This window comes from Coffea arabica, chromosome 10e, assembly GCF_036785885.1.
Source record: "Coffea arabica cultivar ET-39 chromosome 10e, Coffea Arabica ET-39 HiFi, whole genome shotgun sequence".
In the NCBI taxonomy this organism is placed as follows: Eukaryota; Viridiplantae; Streptophyta; class Magnoliopsida; order Gentianales; family Rubiaceae; genus Coffea; species Coffea arabica.
Window position 1 is genome coordinate 48,788,915 of NC_092328.1, and position 12,976 is coordinate 48,801,890.

Here is a 12,976-nt window from a genome sequence, read left to right on the forward strand (position 1 = left end):
CGTAGTTTAAACCCAGAATTGTAGTTTCATGTTGTTTTTCGTGGTGCAGAAGCTGGTAGTAATTATTGCTGTTTCGATTAAATGCTCGATAATGGAGGGGCAACAGACGAACGTTTCTCACAACAACAGACAAGGAGCAACATATATTTATTCAAGTCGTAGATGAAAATGGATACAAAGCAATGCGGTCTAATTAATCTGTCTTACAGATTACCACAATCAAATTTGGCATGTTCATTTCGATCTCGGAACAGAATAACCATTATGATGGCAGCAATGAACTTTGTAATTGACATTGGCGGGCTCCCCAGGATGAGACCAGTGAGGTATGCTTGTGTTGCCAATCGCACCATCCGCATTCTTCGCTCTTCTACATATTGATCAAAAGCTTGCCCAATTTTGTCAGTCATGATTTCTTTTCCTCTTTCATATGGACTGAGAGAAGCAATCTTCCTTCCCAGATTCCTTGCAAGAACCACTGCATCTTCCAAGGCTGCGGAACCACCCTGTCCTAGGAATGGTCCCATGGCATGCATTGCGTCTCCAGCTACTGTAATGGGTCCTCTTCGAAACCTTCCCACCAGCATCTCCCACGGGGCATGGTATCTCAAGTGTGTGATGGACAATGAGTCTAGATCACTTCCTTCTATCATCTCTACGGCATCAGATGGAAAGCCTTCTGTTATTTTCGTGGTTAACTTTCTAATGAGTTCTGGGTCATCTGGAAATTTTCTATCTGCAGCAAAATTTGAAGACCATCAAGAAATAGACAACCACTTCGACCTTAAATTCTATGCCAACAGCGTGATGTTCATCATACGGTAGCACTAAAGCACACGATGATGGTGAGAGCAAGACTAATTAATCCTTCATGTGCTTATGATAGCAATACTGTTCCTTAACCAATGGAACACTAACTCCATCGAATATGGCATGAAAGCCGATTCAGGTCAGAGATCCAGTTGAGGTTCCTGAAGTGCCCCTTTGCTTTGTCAAAATATTTTAGGAAAACCAAGAAATGAGAGAGAGAAAAAAAGGGAATCAAGGAGCATTTTATTACCTAACTTGTTACTCAAAGAACAAAAAAATTACCTAACCAAGACAATGGTACAGTAACAAACCAATAGACCAAATTATTGTCAACAGGAATTCGTCCCACCATAACTCTGTCTCTCTTGATCCGCACAAGCTCAGGAGAAAACACATGACCGTTTGGATAACTCGTTAAGCCTCTAACTGCACAAAGAGCAAATAACCTTGTAGGCTTTATGCCAAGGAAATCCGCCACTACGGAATTTGATCCATCACATCCAATAAGAACCTGCGAAGACATAATGAGCATAAACAACTTGTAACTGACTCATCCCCCTAGATGCAGCTTTGGTGCGAAACACTGCTATAGTCAAGCTTCTTCCTCTAATTCGCATTAAAATGTGAACGCCTAATTCTTAAACATTTTTGGAAGCCAAACATTCAATTCCAATTAATGCTAGTACTTCCCAAAATGTTCTATTCAAGGAAGATGATACTACTAATAACTTTTAACTAGGATGATACCAAATTCAGGTAATAAAAGATACCTTGGCTCTAATAGAGCTGCCATTATTGAGTGTGAGAGTTGGAAACATATTTTTAGGGTCCATTGTTACAGCAACAACCTTGTATCCAAATCGTACAGTTTCAGGCGGTAAAGCATCAGCAAGAGCCTTGATGAGATCACTCCTTTTCAAGCAACGAGCTTCACCACCCCTACAGAAACAGTTTAGCTCATACATGCACATGTTTACGTAGGTACAATCAAGTAGAAAATCCTGTACATGGCATGGTATGTATTTGGCATTGAAGTTTAGAGAAGAAAGATTGACTTACGGAAATGGTATTGGCTGTTGCTGGTTTCCTTCGTCAACCCATATGTCCTGTCCTCTGTATGTACATGTCGGCAAATAAATCAGGTAATCAATTTTGGGATCAAGTTGCATATATTCTCTGGTTTGCCAAGAAATACAGAAGCAGAGATGTAAAAGACAGAACTTGCCTACCTATGGAACCTTTTAAAAAAAAAAAAAAAAAAATTTGTTTGTGTATAAGTTTTTATTGATCAGTACACACGTCAAACAATTAAAAGCAAATGATTATTTTTTAGAACCCAGAACCCATCAAAGTTGCAAATAGCCATGAAAGATCAAGAAAAAAAAAGAACAAAGAAAAAGCAACTATCTGCAAGCTCTATAAAAAATTATTCAAGTTCTCCTGTGTTTTCTGAACCTTCTTCCAAATTGCGATTAAGGTTCAATTTCTTTGAGAACTTGACCATGTACAGATGACTCAGAGTGGAACCGAAGATGCTGAATTTTGAGTGATGGTGCAAATTTGCTTTTGCTACATAAGACCCTATTTGATACTCCAATTCAGCATTTAAATTCAGGTCTTAACATGTCAAAATTTGAAATTTTGAATCAATTAAATGGCACCGAATTTTCTAGTTAAAACTTGATTCCATAAATAAACTATGTGATATAAACTCAAATAATGCACACTAAGTTCCTTAATGTGATTATCACTCAAGTTCCTTTGATTTGCAATCATACTCGCTACTTGTAAGGAAAGAGAGAGAGTTGGGGACGGGCTATAAGCTTTTATCCTGAATTTTTCCTATGTAGCAGCATAGCATAACAGAGAATTAAATGAAACTACCATTCAACAAGCGGTATATAGAAGCAAATTACTCCCAAAAAAAAAAAACTTAGATAGATAGACAGAGCTTGGGAATAGAAAGACGGATAGATAATAGGATAAGCACCCTTGAACAAGAATAGCCTTGTCTCTGAGCACATCTCCAACACCAAGCTGATCAAGTGCCCGCCACCCATTACGGAAGACGCCTATAGCTGAACCCTCTGCTCGCAGACTCTCTGATCTTTCATAAACTACACTTCTGAGTCCTTTCCTGCAAATGATTGGTTAATTAATCAGCCAATACTTATCACGCACTACAATTCTTGCCTCTGCAACTAATTCATATACACAAAACCAACAGCGAATGAAAGAGAAGAAGGACCTGTGAAGAGCAAGGGCCGTTGCAAGTCCGCCAATACCCCCGCCAACTATCACAACCTCGTGCTCTTCTTCTTCTCTGACTGCATCCATTTTTCTCTCTCCCTCTTTCTCTCTTATAGTATGACTTTTCTGATGATGGCTTCTTTTTAATGCTATATATGCAAAGTTGGTTAGGTGATACTACTGTAGCATTTACAAGTCCAGAGCAGGAACCCCGCAGTGTAGACCCCATACCCAATCCTAAGCTGTCTGGTTTCCACTTCGTGCAAGCACCCTCCTCAATTTGTTCCAGACACGACATTCGAGGTACTTAGAATAAAAATTACTAGATCTCACTCATAGAGGATTATTGAGTAATACGGGTTTATGTTTGTCTTTCTCCTCTTTTTATTATTATTATTCTTTTTTATCCTCCCATCTTTCCGGCTGTCCTTTTCACCGCCAACTGCGACACACATAGGATTTGAATTCTAAAACCTCTAAGAACTGTCTATGGATTATCAGTTGTCATAAGTCCAACTCCATTGATTAGTCTTTCTCTTATTGCATGTTGCCATCCTCTCAAAATATAGAGCATAAACTGTCTATGGATTTTTTTTTTTTTGGTAAGAAACTGTCTATGGATTATTACTACCTGAAGAAGTTTACTGACTAAATGGGTAACGTTTCAAGTTTCAACTCTAGAACGGCTTCTCTCTAGATGTTTACCCACAAAAATATAATTCCTGACGTTTCAAATTTGGACTTAGATTCGTGCATACAACGTGAGTCATCCGGCTGACTTTGCGGATCAGCTTCGATGTTTATCCAAAAAAATATAAAAATAAATCTTATATATACGGACAGTGTATACACTATATTCATGATATATATATAAATTAAATTTTAAATTTACATAATTATTATTCATCTAAGACTTTATACTGTCAAAATTGGAAAAGATTAATTTAAAATATAATTCGCATTACTTTTTCAAAATTGGAATTGATTTCGTGCATACAACATGAGTCATACGGCAAACTGTGGATATTATATTGATACTTATGATATATCGTTATCATGATCAAAAAGTACAATGAGTCTTGGTTAGGGTGCAAACAAGTAAAGTTTAATTGAGTAACTCACGAGTTTATTCGATCAAGACTCAATCTCGAACTCATAAACTCGAGTTGAACCTGGTTGAACTAGTTGACGAGTCAATATCAAACTTCATATGTAAAGTTGGAAAGCATGCGTATGCACGCGCACATACACGCGTATATATAGCTCACAAGTTTTTACTTGGTCAAAACTCAATCTGGAACTTGCAAACTCGAATTCAAGTAGGTCGAACTAGTTGACTAGTCAAGGTCGAGTTTATATATGTAAAGTTCGAAAGAGCGAGCGCGCACACATACACACACACATACATATATATATTAATTACTAATTTTATATTTATTAGTATGAAATGTCCATGTTGTCCCTTATTTAAAATTATATAAAATATAAACTCGATCAATTAAATTCGAAATAAGTTCAATTAGCCTCAATGAGCAAGAGTTCGAACTCAAACTAAAGTATTGCAAAATAAAATTGAGTTCGAACTTGAGTTCGACTTACAAGAGTTCGATAAGTTCGAACTCGAGATCGAATCCAAGTTTTTTAACTCGAGTTAAGGTCCAATACTGCACTACTCGAGCACAACTTGACTTGATTACACTCCTAGTCTTGGCAATAGGAAGTATAAGAGTGTAAGCATATTTTAATCTTAGTTTTTGTTATGCCAAAATTACCCTCATCTCTTTTAACTAGAGTTATTGCATGCCTTTTAATTAGAGTTATTGCATTTTAATCATGACACTAATAAGAAAAATGAAAAGTTATAATGAATTACATCTAAAAAATTTTGGTATTTAATATTAAAAACTGTCCATTTATAACTAATATTCACCAATCATTTCCCTCATCTCCAATTCATTATTTTATGTGTTAAAATTATCTCCAATTATTATATTGTTATGCATGATAATTAAACTTAACTATATTATATATATATATATATATTGGTTTAGAAGAAAATCATGATTAATAAGAAGACAAAAGGTTATAAACAGTTAATGAGAAAACAAAAGGTTATATTACTTATTAAATTCATTATATAATGTCATATCAATTAATAAAACTCCAAAAAAATTATCAATAATTAAAAAAATATAACAAAAAAAGTTTACAACTATTGAAATTGATAAAAATTTGTTTGTTTTTGCTTATTATAGGTTTCTTAGTCAATATTATACCAATAGCTTAGTTTAATTATCATGATCTTCCATCTTTAGAGTTTTTTATAACTGTAAAATACACAATAAACAAGAAACTGTTTGGTATTACAGAAAAAACTGATCGTTTTTAGCCAGAGAGCATTTTAAGGTAAGCATCCCATAAGCATTGTCGTAGACCAAGGAGCAAGGATTGCACGCCGTATAAACTGAAAAATGGTTTCCAATTACAGGGTTCGAAAATGGCTGACTGCCTTGTAATGTCCCATCAAATTGTACATTTCATAGATTTTCTGTTCGCGGACGATTAGAACGACAAATCAAAAGAAGGAATTACAGGGTCGGAGCTCTTTCAGCAGTTCCGGCTATGACAGTGAGCAAATTATTACCGAAGGGATCGCTTAAATGAGCTGCAAGGTTTTCAACGGGACCCTGTCCAGTGACATAAGCTTGGATGAAGAAACCAAGCATTGCAAACATGGCCAGTCTACCGTTCTTGATCTCTTTCACCTTTAGGAGGGCAAACTGGTCAGGGTCCTTGGCAAGTCCCAATGGATCGAAAGGACCCCCTGGGTGAAGCTTGTCCTCTAGATCCTGTATGTAACACACTCGCACAAGTCAATCTCCAAGTTCTCATAGTGATGGTGTATGGATAAGAAACAGTTGTAGTATTAACAACTCAAAATCTGAGCGTTATCAAACTCAGCGAGCATACCAGTGCATTGGTTATTCTGTAGTACTCAGCACCACCGACAAGAACAACCTCAAAAATGACAGCAAATGCAAGATTAATGGGAATGTTCTTTCCAAAGTAATTCAATGTGTTGCCGTCGAGGAGTAGAGCCCCAGTCTGCACAAGTTGCGTGTTAACTATTAACGCGATAAGGAAAAAGATAAAACGAGGTGCAATGCTGTCATACGATCTGGAAGGCTTGCAGCAAGGAAATGAAGTAACTACTACTACTTGCGTACCTTGAACCAAACAGCTTCAGGGCCGCAATTGGCCCCAAATTTGTTTAAGGCTTCAGGGATAACAAAGCCAGCAGCACCAAGCATGGCCCAGCGGCCGTGAATAAGCTCATATGCTTGATATCTGCATTACAAGAATCCCAAAATGGCCCCCGAATGAATAGTGTTCGTTAAAGTAGTAGTTTGACAATATGGTATCCTCCTGAGTCAACATGTACACCCGCAAAAAGGAAATTCCAAAGTGATGGATGTGCGTACGAGTGCAAGCACATACTTGAGAGTGCTATCGAGGGTTACTTTACTTACTTGGCAAAGTTTTCTGGCTTCTTGCTGAGGCCAAAAGGATCATATCCGTAACTGCATATTGACCAAATCAGATATTGTCAGAACCGTGACTGCCGTTGCAAATTCTCAGAAAAGGGGACATGTATAGACACAGATTCAGGGTTAGTAAAATGCGAGGCAGCATACGCAAAAAACAACTCACTCTCCAGGAACTTCTCCTGTCAAGTACTCGGGGATTTCTGATCTGTCTAAGAGCCCCTCGGGCAGGAAAATTCTTCTGTCAGGTCCTGAAATATTTGAGCATCAAAGGAAGTGTTAATTCAGGCAACCGTGCGTGCATTAGTATTTACAAGCAAAAGATTGACACTTTGATGGTGCAAATTACTAGTTGCTAGCGAGTTATGGATTCCAATTTCCATGATTTATGATCAGATCAGTGAATATAACCAACTAACTGAAGGAGGGAACTAATAAAGTGAATTTGACAACTCACCATACCACTTGGCGAGCTCGTCGTCCAATGAAGAGTCGGCCGCAGGCTTGGGCTTTGCAGCAGCTTTCTTCTTCGAGAAAAGGGCAACAGTCTTGAAACTGGCGGTGTTAGAAGGAGAAGGAGCGCACCTTGAAGAGCTGGTGAAGTTCAGAGGGTTTCCGAGCATTTCAGAGACGCCCAGAGAGGCAGCAGCAGTGGAGGCTGCAAGAGAAGCCATTTGACCGTGCCCTGAGATTTGATACCCCGTCCAGATACTGATATGATGACGAGAAATGGGGACTATGGGAGGGAGAAGTTGATGCACGGATACTCCCAACTAAAAGCTTATTCTGGTGGATGTGGGCTTGCCAACTGGGATTGCCGTTGCTTGTGATCTCTGATTGGTCTGCGTGAGAAGGGAAAGATGCTGCAATCTGATACAACATTTGGATAGGCTGAACTTGGCCACGTGGCTGATCATGCTGCTGATGTGGAGCAGTCATGCTCAACCGCATTGAGGATGCCTTACCTTGGATAACGTCCGTTATCCAATTACCATCCCTTCATTTTATTTTATTTCACTCCTTTTCCTTTTCTTTTCCAATACTAGTTTCTGTTTTAATTGGCTCTCTCCATTCCATTCTGCTGTTGAAGAGTTACCTTTGCATAGATTGGACCAAAAAAGAAGGTTGATAAAAATGTTGCAAACACAGTAACTATCGTTAATCTAAAATTTTTAAAGTTACAAGCCAAATCGTGATTCTATCTCATTATCCTTATTTATTAAGTGAAAATTACGAATCTTTTAAATCCCAAGTGAACAACGACTAAAAAAATTCATAGATTGTCTTGTAATTTTCATAATAATTACAATGTATAGAGTTTTATATATGTATTGTAACTTTTAAAATTACAATGGTTGTGATGCTACTAGGTGTTTGTTTAGTCCGGTTACAGTCAAACTCTACCACTTAATCATCAGAAAATGGTGTTGCTTCTCGTTACTTTCCAGAATTCAATTTCCAATTTGTCCGCCAGAGCTAGAGTGCACTCCAGCGCCTATATTTCTCAAAATTTTCTTCGCAGCACTAAAACTTAGCAATCGCATGGGCTTGTTAGAGTATTATTTGCTAAGATCTACTCTGGGTAAACTGAAGCACCAGGAACAACTGAGTTTTAGTTCAGTGGCAACCAAAAAGGAATTAAGGCCTCTTTGACTATAGATCAAGGGTTCAAACTCCACTTCAAATGAGGTGTCAAAACACCCATTTGATTTAATCGGATCTGTATAGGTTATAAAAATGTTATCGTAACCAACAAAAAAAAAAAAAAAACACACACACACACACACTAACTACATTTTCTGTTGTAACAACCATACCATATTCAAAGCAGAAACACAGAAGGAAAAACTGAACCTGCAGAACCCTTGAAAGAAAGAATCTCAATTCAAGTCTCACTAGGACATTGCAGTAGCATGTCAAGCTACTGATTCAATATTTACAAGAAAGCTACTTCAATATAATAATAATCACTACAATTATTATATTAACATAGAAAGGTTGCTCCCAATCTCTCACTTGAGGCTTTCTTTATTGCACTATGAGGCTTTCAGCATAATTGTTGAGGTCAAAGACTGTATAGAGACTCTTTTTGCAACCTATTCCCTTGTATACCTATTCTTCCATTTTTGAGTTTCACATGCTACCAGCAAATGATTTACAACCCAATCTCCTCCACACGTTCAGATCATTCACAAAAGAGCAAAGTCTAAAACCAAGAACCAAGAGCAGCGAGTTTGTGCAAACTTATTGTCGTCTCCATTTATCCACCTCTGTGGAAGTAGCTTTGACTAGCTTTTTGGTGTTTATTACAAGCTCATTGATCAGAGCACCAATTTCATCCCTGACATCAAGAGGCCATAGATAAGAACTTATTTCAAGGTAATCAGCTGCAGTTTTATAACTTTCTGAGCATCAAAATTTCATTCACACAAAAACTCAAATTTCAAATTTGAATAAAGATTGTATGGCATTCGTCTAAACCTGCTAGTGTAAAAATAACCTTACACTGACATTTATAAAAGATTAATCCTTGGAACATACTATTTGACTTCACAAATATCAATTATGGGGTACCATCCACTTTCACCTTTTCCCTTGGTTTTTCTTTTACTTTTAAAAGAAAACCCGAAAGCTTAAGGATATTGTTTTTGAAAGAAAAGTCAAACTGCTTTTTATAATCATTTTTCTCCAGTTAAAGTTTTGGGATTTGCAAAGTTCATTCCAATTTCCAGACAGATTTCCAGTACCCACATTGCTATTTGGTAGTTCAAAAGCTACGTCAAACAAGAGAAAGCTCCAACTCTGATTATGTAGGTCAAACTCTTCGATCAATTGGTCACAAATCAAGAGATTTGAGACCAGTCATTGAACCCGGCCTGGCAAGGAACCCGGGGAAAGGACCGGGTGGATGAGTCACTGGTTCAACTTGTGGGTAGGTGGTTGAACCAGTGGGCCACAAAATAATATTTCATAAACACGAATAATATATTAATTATCTTAGCAAATGTAAAATCTATAAATAAAGTGCTTTTATATATCAATATTTTATTTAGAAAGATTTATTTTGAACAAATAAATATTAATAGAAGACTCAATTGCATTTTGCATACTTTAGATATATAGGTCATGTAGTAAAAAAATAAAACAAAACTATTTGATTTAGCAACAAAACAAGTAGCAGCATTAATTCTTTGTAAAATCTGTTTTCGCCTAATGAAACAATTCTTAAATACACAACTATTGTTACATATTGATAACATTTCTAGCTTGAAAGTTGAGGGGATAAATTGTATAATAAAAAAAAAACAAATATAGTTAAGGGACATTTGATCAACAAGTGAAAGTTTAACCTAGTGGTAAAGTCTCTTCACATTTAGGTTGAGGACAAGGTTCAAACCTTGGCAAAATCATAAATTTGGGCCCAAAACCAATGACCCACCATGTCACCCAAAACCCAGCCAGGTTCGTGATTGAACCAGCGGGTCAAACGAGTTTGACCAGGTCACTTCTTAACTGGTCAGACTGAACCCGGCCCGGCCTAGTTACGGCCAATTCACCATGCTGAACGGTTCAACTGCCAGGCCAGGTTTAATAACTATGGTTGGGACACTAAGGAACTTCAAATAAATGGGACCAGCAACATGTATATGAACTTCCATTAAGACTGCTTGTGCTTGGAACATTCAATGAAGACCAATACATGCAATCAACCACAAAACACGATTTTCATCATAATAAGCAGTGATTGAATAAATGAATTGGGCTTATGGAGTTGACAAGAAAGAGTTACAAGATCGATTTGTTCTATAAAAACTTTAGAGCTCAGGCACCTGAACAACTAGCATGAACAAGAGGAGAACATATAGATTCTTAGCTTATCAGGAAGAAAAAGATTATTCCAGAGATTTCCCAAAGCAAGACTATAATTTCACCTGATTACTGTCGAACTCATATCTTCCCGACTTTACAAGACTAACCATTAAGGATTGGTGAAAATGGAATATGGAACCTTGATACTGAAAGAAATACAGTCCCAATATATGTCAAAACAAGTGAATTGAACGGTGCAATAGGTTCCTTCAATTGCATTCTCTCAATTGTAACTCATCTTGAACCACAAACCACAAGCAATCCAGACATGTGAAGATCTTCTTATAGCAGAACAGACACCTAAACCGTGTCTTCAAATCATGATGTCTTAAAAACGATTTCCGTGATCGCCATTTATTGCAAGAATATTGCATAATGACACACTGCATAATAGTGGGGGAATAAAAAAAAACAAGGATTGTGCTAAATATGGAATACAGCTTAAAGGAATACCAGAGCACTACTCAACAACTCATTAATGATCACCTTAACACATACCAAAACCAGACCAGTATGCATACTCTTAACTCAGCAGCCTAAAATTCCATTAACTCCAGTCCAAACCTCAATGGATGTAGTCACTACCAAAGTATGGTGAAAGGAAAAGGAGTCGCATCAGACAAACAGTTTGTGGCCTTGCAGACTCGTTAATAGTGCAACAAAACTAGAAACTGCAATAAACAAATCCTTTGACACAACTAAAGTACCATGCAGATTAAAAATGAACTGAAATTTTTGAGTGGTTTGGTGGTTTAGCCTACAAATCATATTTGTTCAAACCAACAAAAAAATGGCTTTGCAGTTTATGGCCTTGCAGACTCACTAATAGTGCAACAAAACTAGAAACTGTGATAAACAAATCCTTTGACACAACTAAAGTACTGCAGATTAAAAATGAACTGAAATTTTTGAGTGGTTTAGCATACAAATCATATTAGTTCAAATGAACAAAAAATGGGTAAATATCCGTACCACCCAAAAAAAAAAGAAAAAAAGTCTATGGGCATAAATGAGTTTCTGCTGGCCAGAAACATTATTATAAACCAGCCCAAGCTGGATGTGTTTATATGGACAGACATAGACATAACATACACATCTATTCTCCAGTAAGGATCAATTGGAAAGCCGTGATAAACATTTTTCCGTGCAGAATCAGTAGATACGAATCATAAAAGAGGGCTGGAACTATTGATAAGCTGAGAGAATTGACAAACAGGAAGCATCCAATAATGTAAGCCTCGCATATAAGCTACACTAGGCAGACAAGAAAAGACTTGTTGACCCTGGAGCAGCGTCTTCATGCTCATAAATTACGAAAATCTAGAATCCGTTTGTTTTCCTCCCCAAGGATTGAATGAATTGCATCATGTTACAATCGTGTCAAATGAAAACTAGTTTAGTTTGGGTTTTTGGGGAGAAATAGAAGAAAAAGCGGATGAAATGATTTTGGGGGACAAGGATCAGCAGTATGCCGATAACGCCACAAAGAGTCGAAGCTAAAATTAAGGATACATACCTGGCGACGTTGGAGTATCGGCGGTTGTAATCAAAAGCAATACCCCTTCCAACTCCGTACCCAAATCCCAGGCCAAGTCCGCAGCCTGCTCCGGCTCCCAAACCCAGCTGTAATCCAGGAATTCCAGGACCGACACCCATACCTACAGTTTATTCAGGAGAAAGAAGAGAAAGCATAGAGAAGTAAAAGCAAAGCAAAAGCAGAAATGCATACAGAACAAACGAATAAAAAAGAGGAAGCAAGCGATTGAGTCGGCAATACTACCTCCAATGATGCCGATGGCTAAACCGACACCACAGCCAAATCCAACACCAAAAGCAGGGCCAATCTTACCCAACTGCTTTGACTTCACCTCTGGCAGCTTCCACAATATGCCCTTCTCTTCTTCTTCATCATCATCTCTGCCGCTGCCTCTGCCGCCGCTCCCACCGTACCCGAAACCATATGCTCCGGTGCTCATCTCTCTACAACTCTGCCGCACTCCCCAATGTATACATACGTCCACACACACTAGAACTACCGCTGCTGGACTGTCCGACGACTCTGCGTATACTTATCCCGATATGGTGGGGAAAATTGTTGGATCCGATCCGCAGGCCACCCTACTCTTTAACTTAACGTTGGGTACATCTTGAGGACTGGACTGGGCTGTAGTACCACATTGGACTGGACTGGGCTGTAGTACCACATTGGACGGATTCAGATCCGCGTAACCCAAGGCAACGTATTAAAACAACAAAAATAAAAAAATAAAATAGAATTTAAGCAACAACACGTAAAATCCTAACAAATTTTGTTACTTATTTGAAATTTATTTGTGCCTAAAACTCAATTTAAACTACTCATTTTCAAATTTGTCCATCTCTTTGGAGCTGCTCTAATCTATCCGTGTGGAGGCCAAATTATTCCCAAAAAAAAAAAAAAAGAGACGGCAAATGCAGATTTTCGACAGCAGTTATCAATGGATTTTGTTTTTAATTTGGGC

General features: G+C 37.7%; 3 protein-coding genes across 4 annotated transcripts; all 3 read right to left on the bottom strand.

The window, feature by feature from the left end:
* Nucleotides 1-132: 132 nt before the first annotated feature.
* On the bottom strand, nt 133-3,367 carry LOC113712881 (monooxygenase 1-like). 2 transcript variants are annotated; one of them, XM_072067963.1, is made up of 6 exons: nt 3,059-3,367; nt 2,801-2,947; nt 1,870-1,923; nt 1,581-1,738; nt 1,093-1,321; nt 133-736 (listed from the first exon to the last, which is right to left on the bottom strand). In XM_072067963.1, the coding sequence occupies exons 2-6, from the start codon at nt 2,868-2,870 to the stop codon at nt 204-206; spliced, it is 1,044 nt and encodes a 347-aa protein (XP_071924064.1). In that variant the 5' UTR covers nt 2,871-2,947; nt 3,059-3,367; the 3' UTR covers nt 133-203. The 2 variants fall into 2 exon arrangements, with proteins under 2 accessions (XP_071924064.1, XP_027092294.1); XM_027236493.2 differs by having other exon boundaries at nt 1,581-1,749; nt 3,059-3,356.
* A 2,153-nt stretch (nt 3,368-5,520) lies between these two features.
* LOC113712883 (chlorophyll a-b binding protein CP26, chloroplastic) lies at nt 5,521-7,844 on the bottom strand. Its single transcript, XM_027236494.2, has 6 exons — nt 7,063-7,844; nt 6,772-6,856; nt 6,591-6,641; nt 6,288-6,408; nt 6,031-6,165; nt 5,521-5,909 (listed from the first exon to the last, which is right to left on the bottom strand). Exons 1-6 carry the CDS (start codon nt 7,277-7,279, stop codon nt 5,649-5,651), a joined length of 870 nt encoding a protein of 289 aa, XP_027092295.1. The 5' UTR covers nt 7,280-7,844; the 3' UTR covers nt 5,521-5,648.
* Nucleotides 7,845-8,470: 626 nt separating this feature from the next.
* LOC140014948 (uncharacterized) lies at nt 8,471-12,562 on the bottom strand. The gene is made up of 3 exons (XM_072066659.1): nt 12,256-12,562; nt 11,992-12,133; nt 8,471-8,946 (listed from the first exon to the last, which is right to left on the bottom strand). Exons 1-3 carry the CDS (start codon nt 12,449-12,451, stop codon nt 8,850-8,852), a joined length of 435 nt encoding a protein of 144 aa, XP_071922760.1. The 5' UTR covers nt 12,452-12,562; the 3' UTR covers nt 8,471-8,849.
* Between the last annotated feature and the right edge of the window lie 414 nt (nt 12,563-12,976).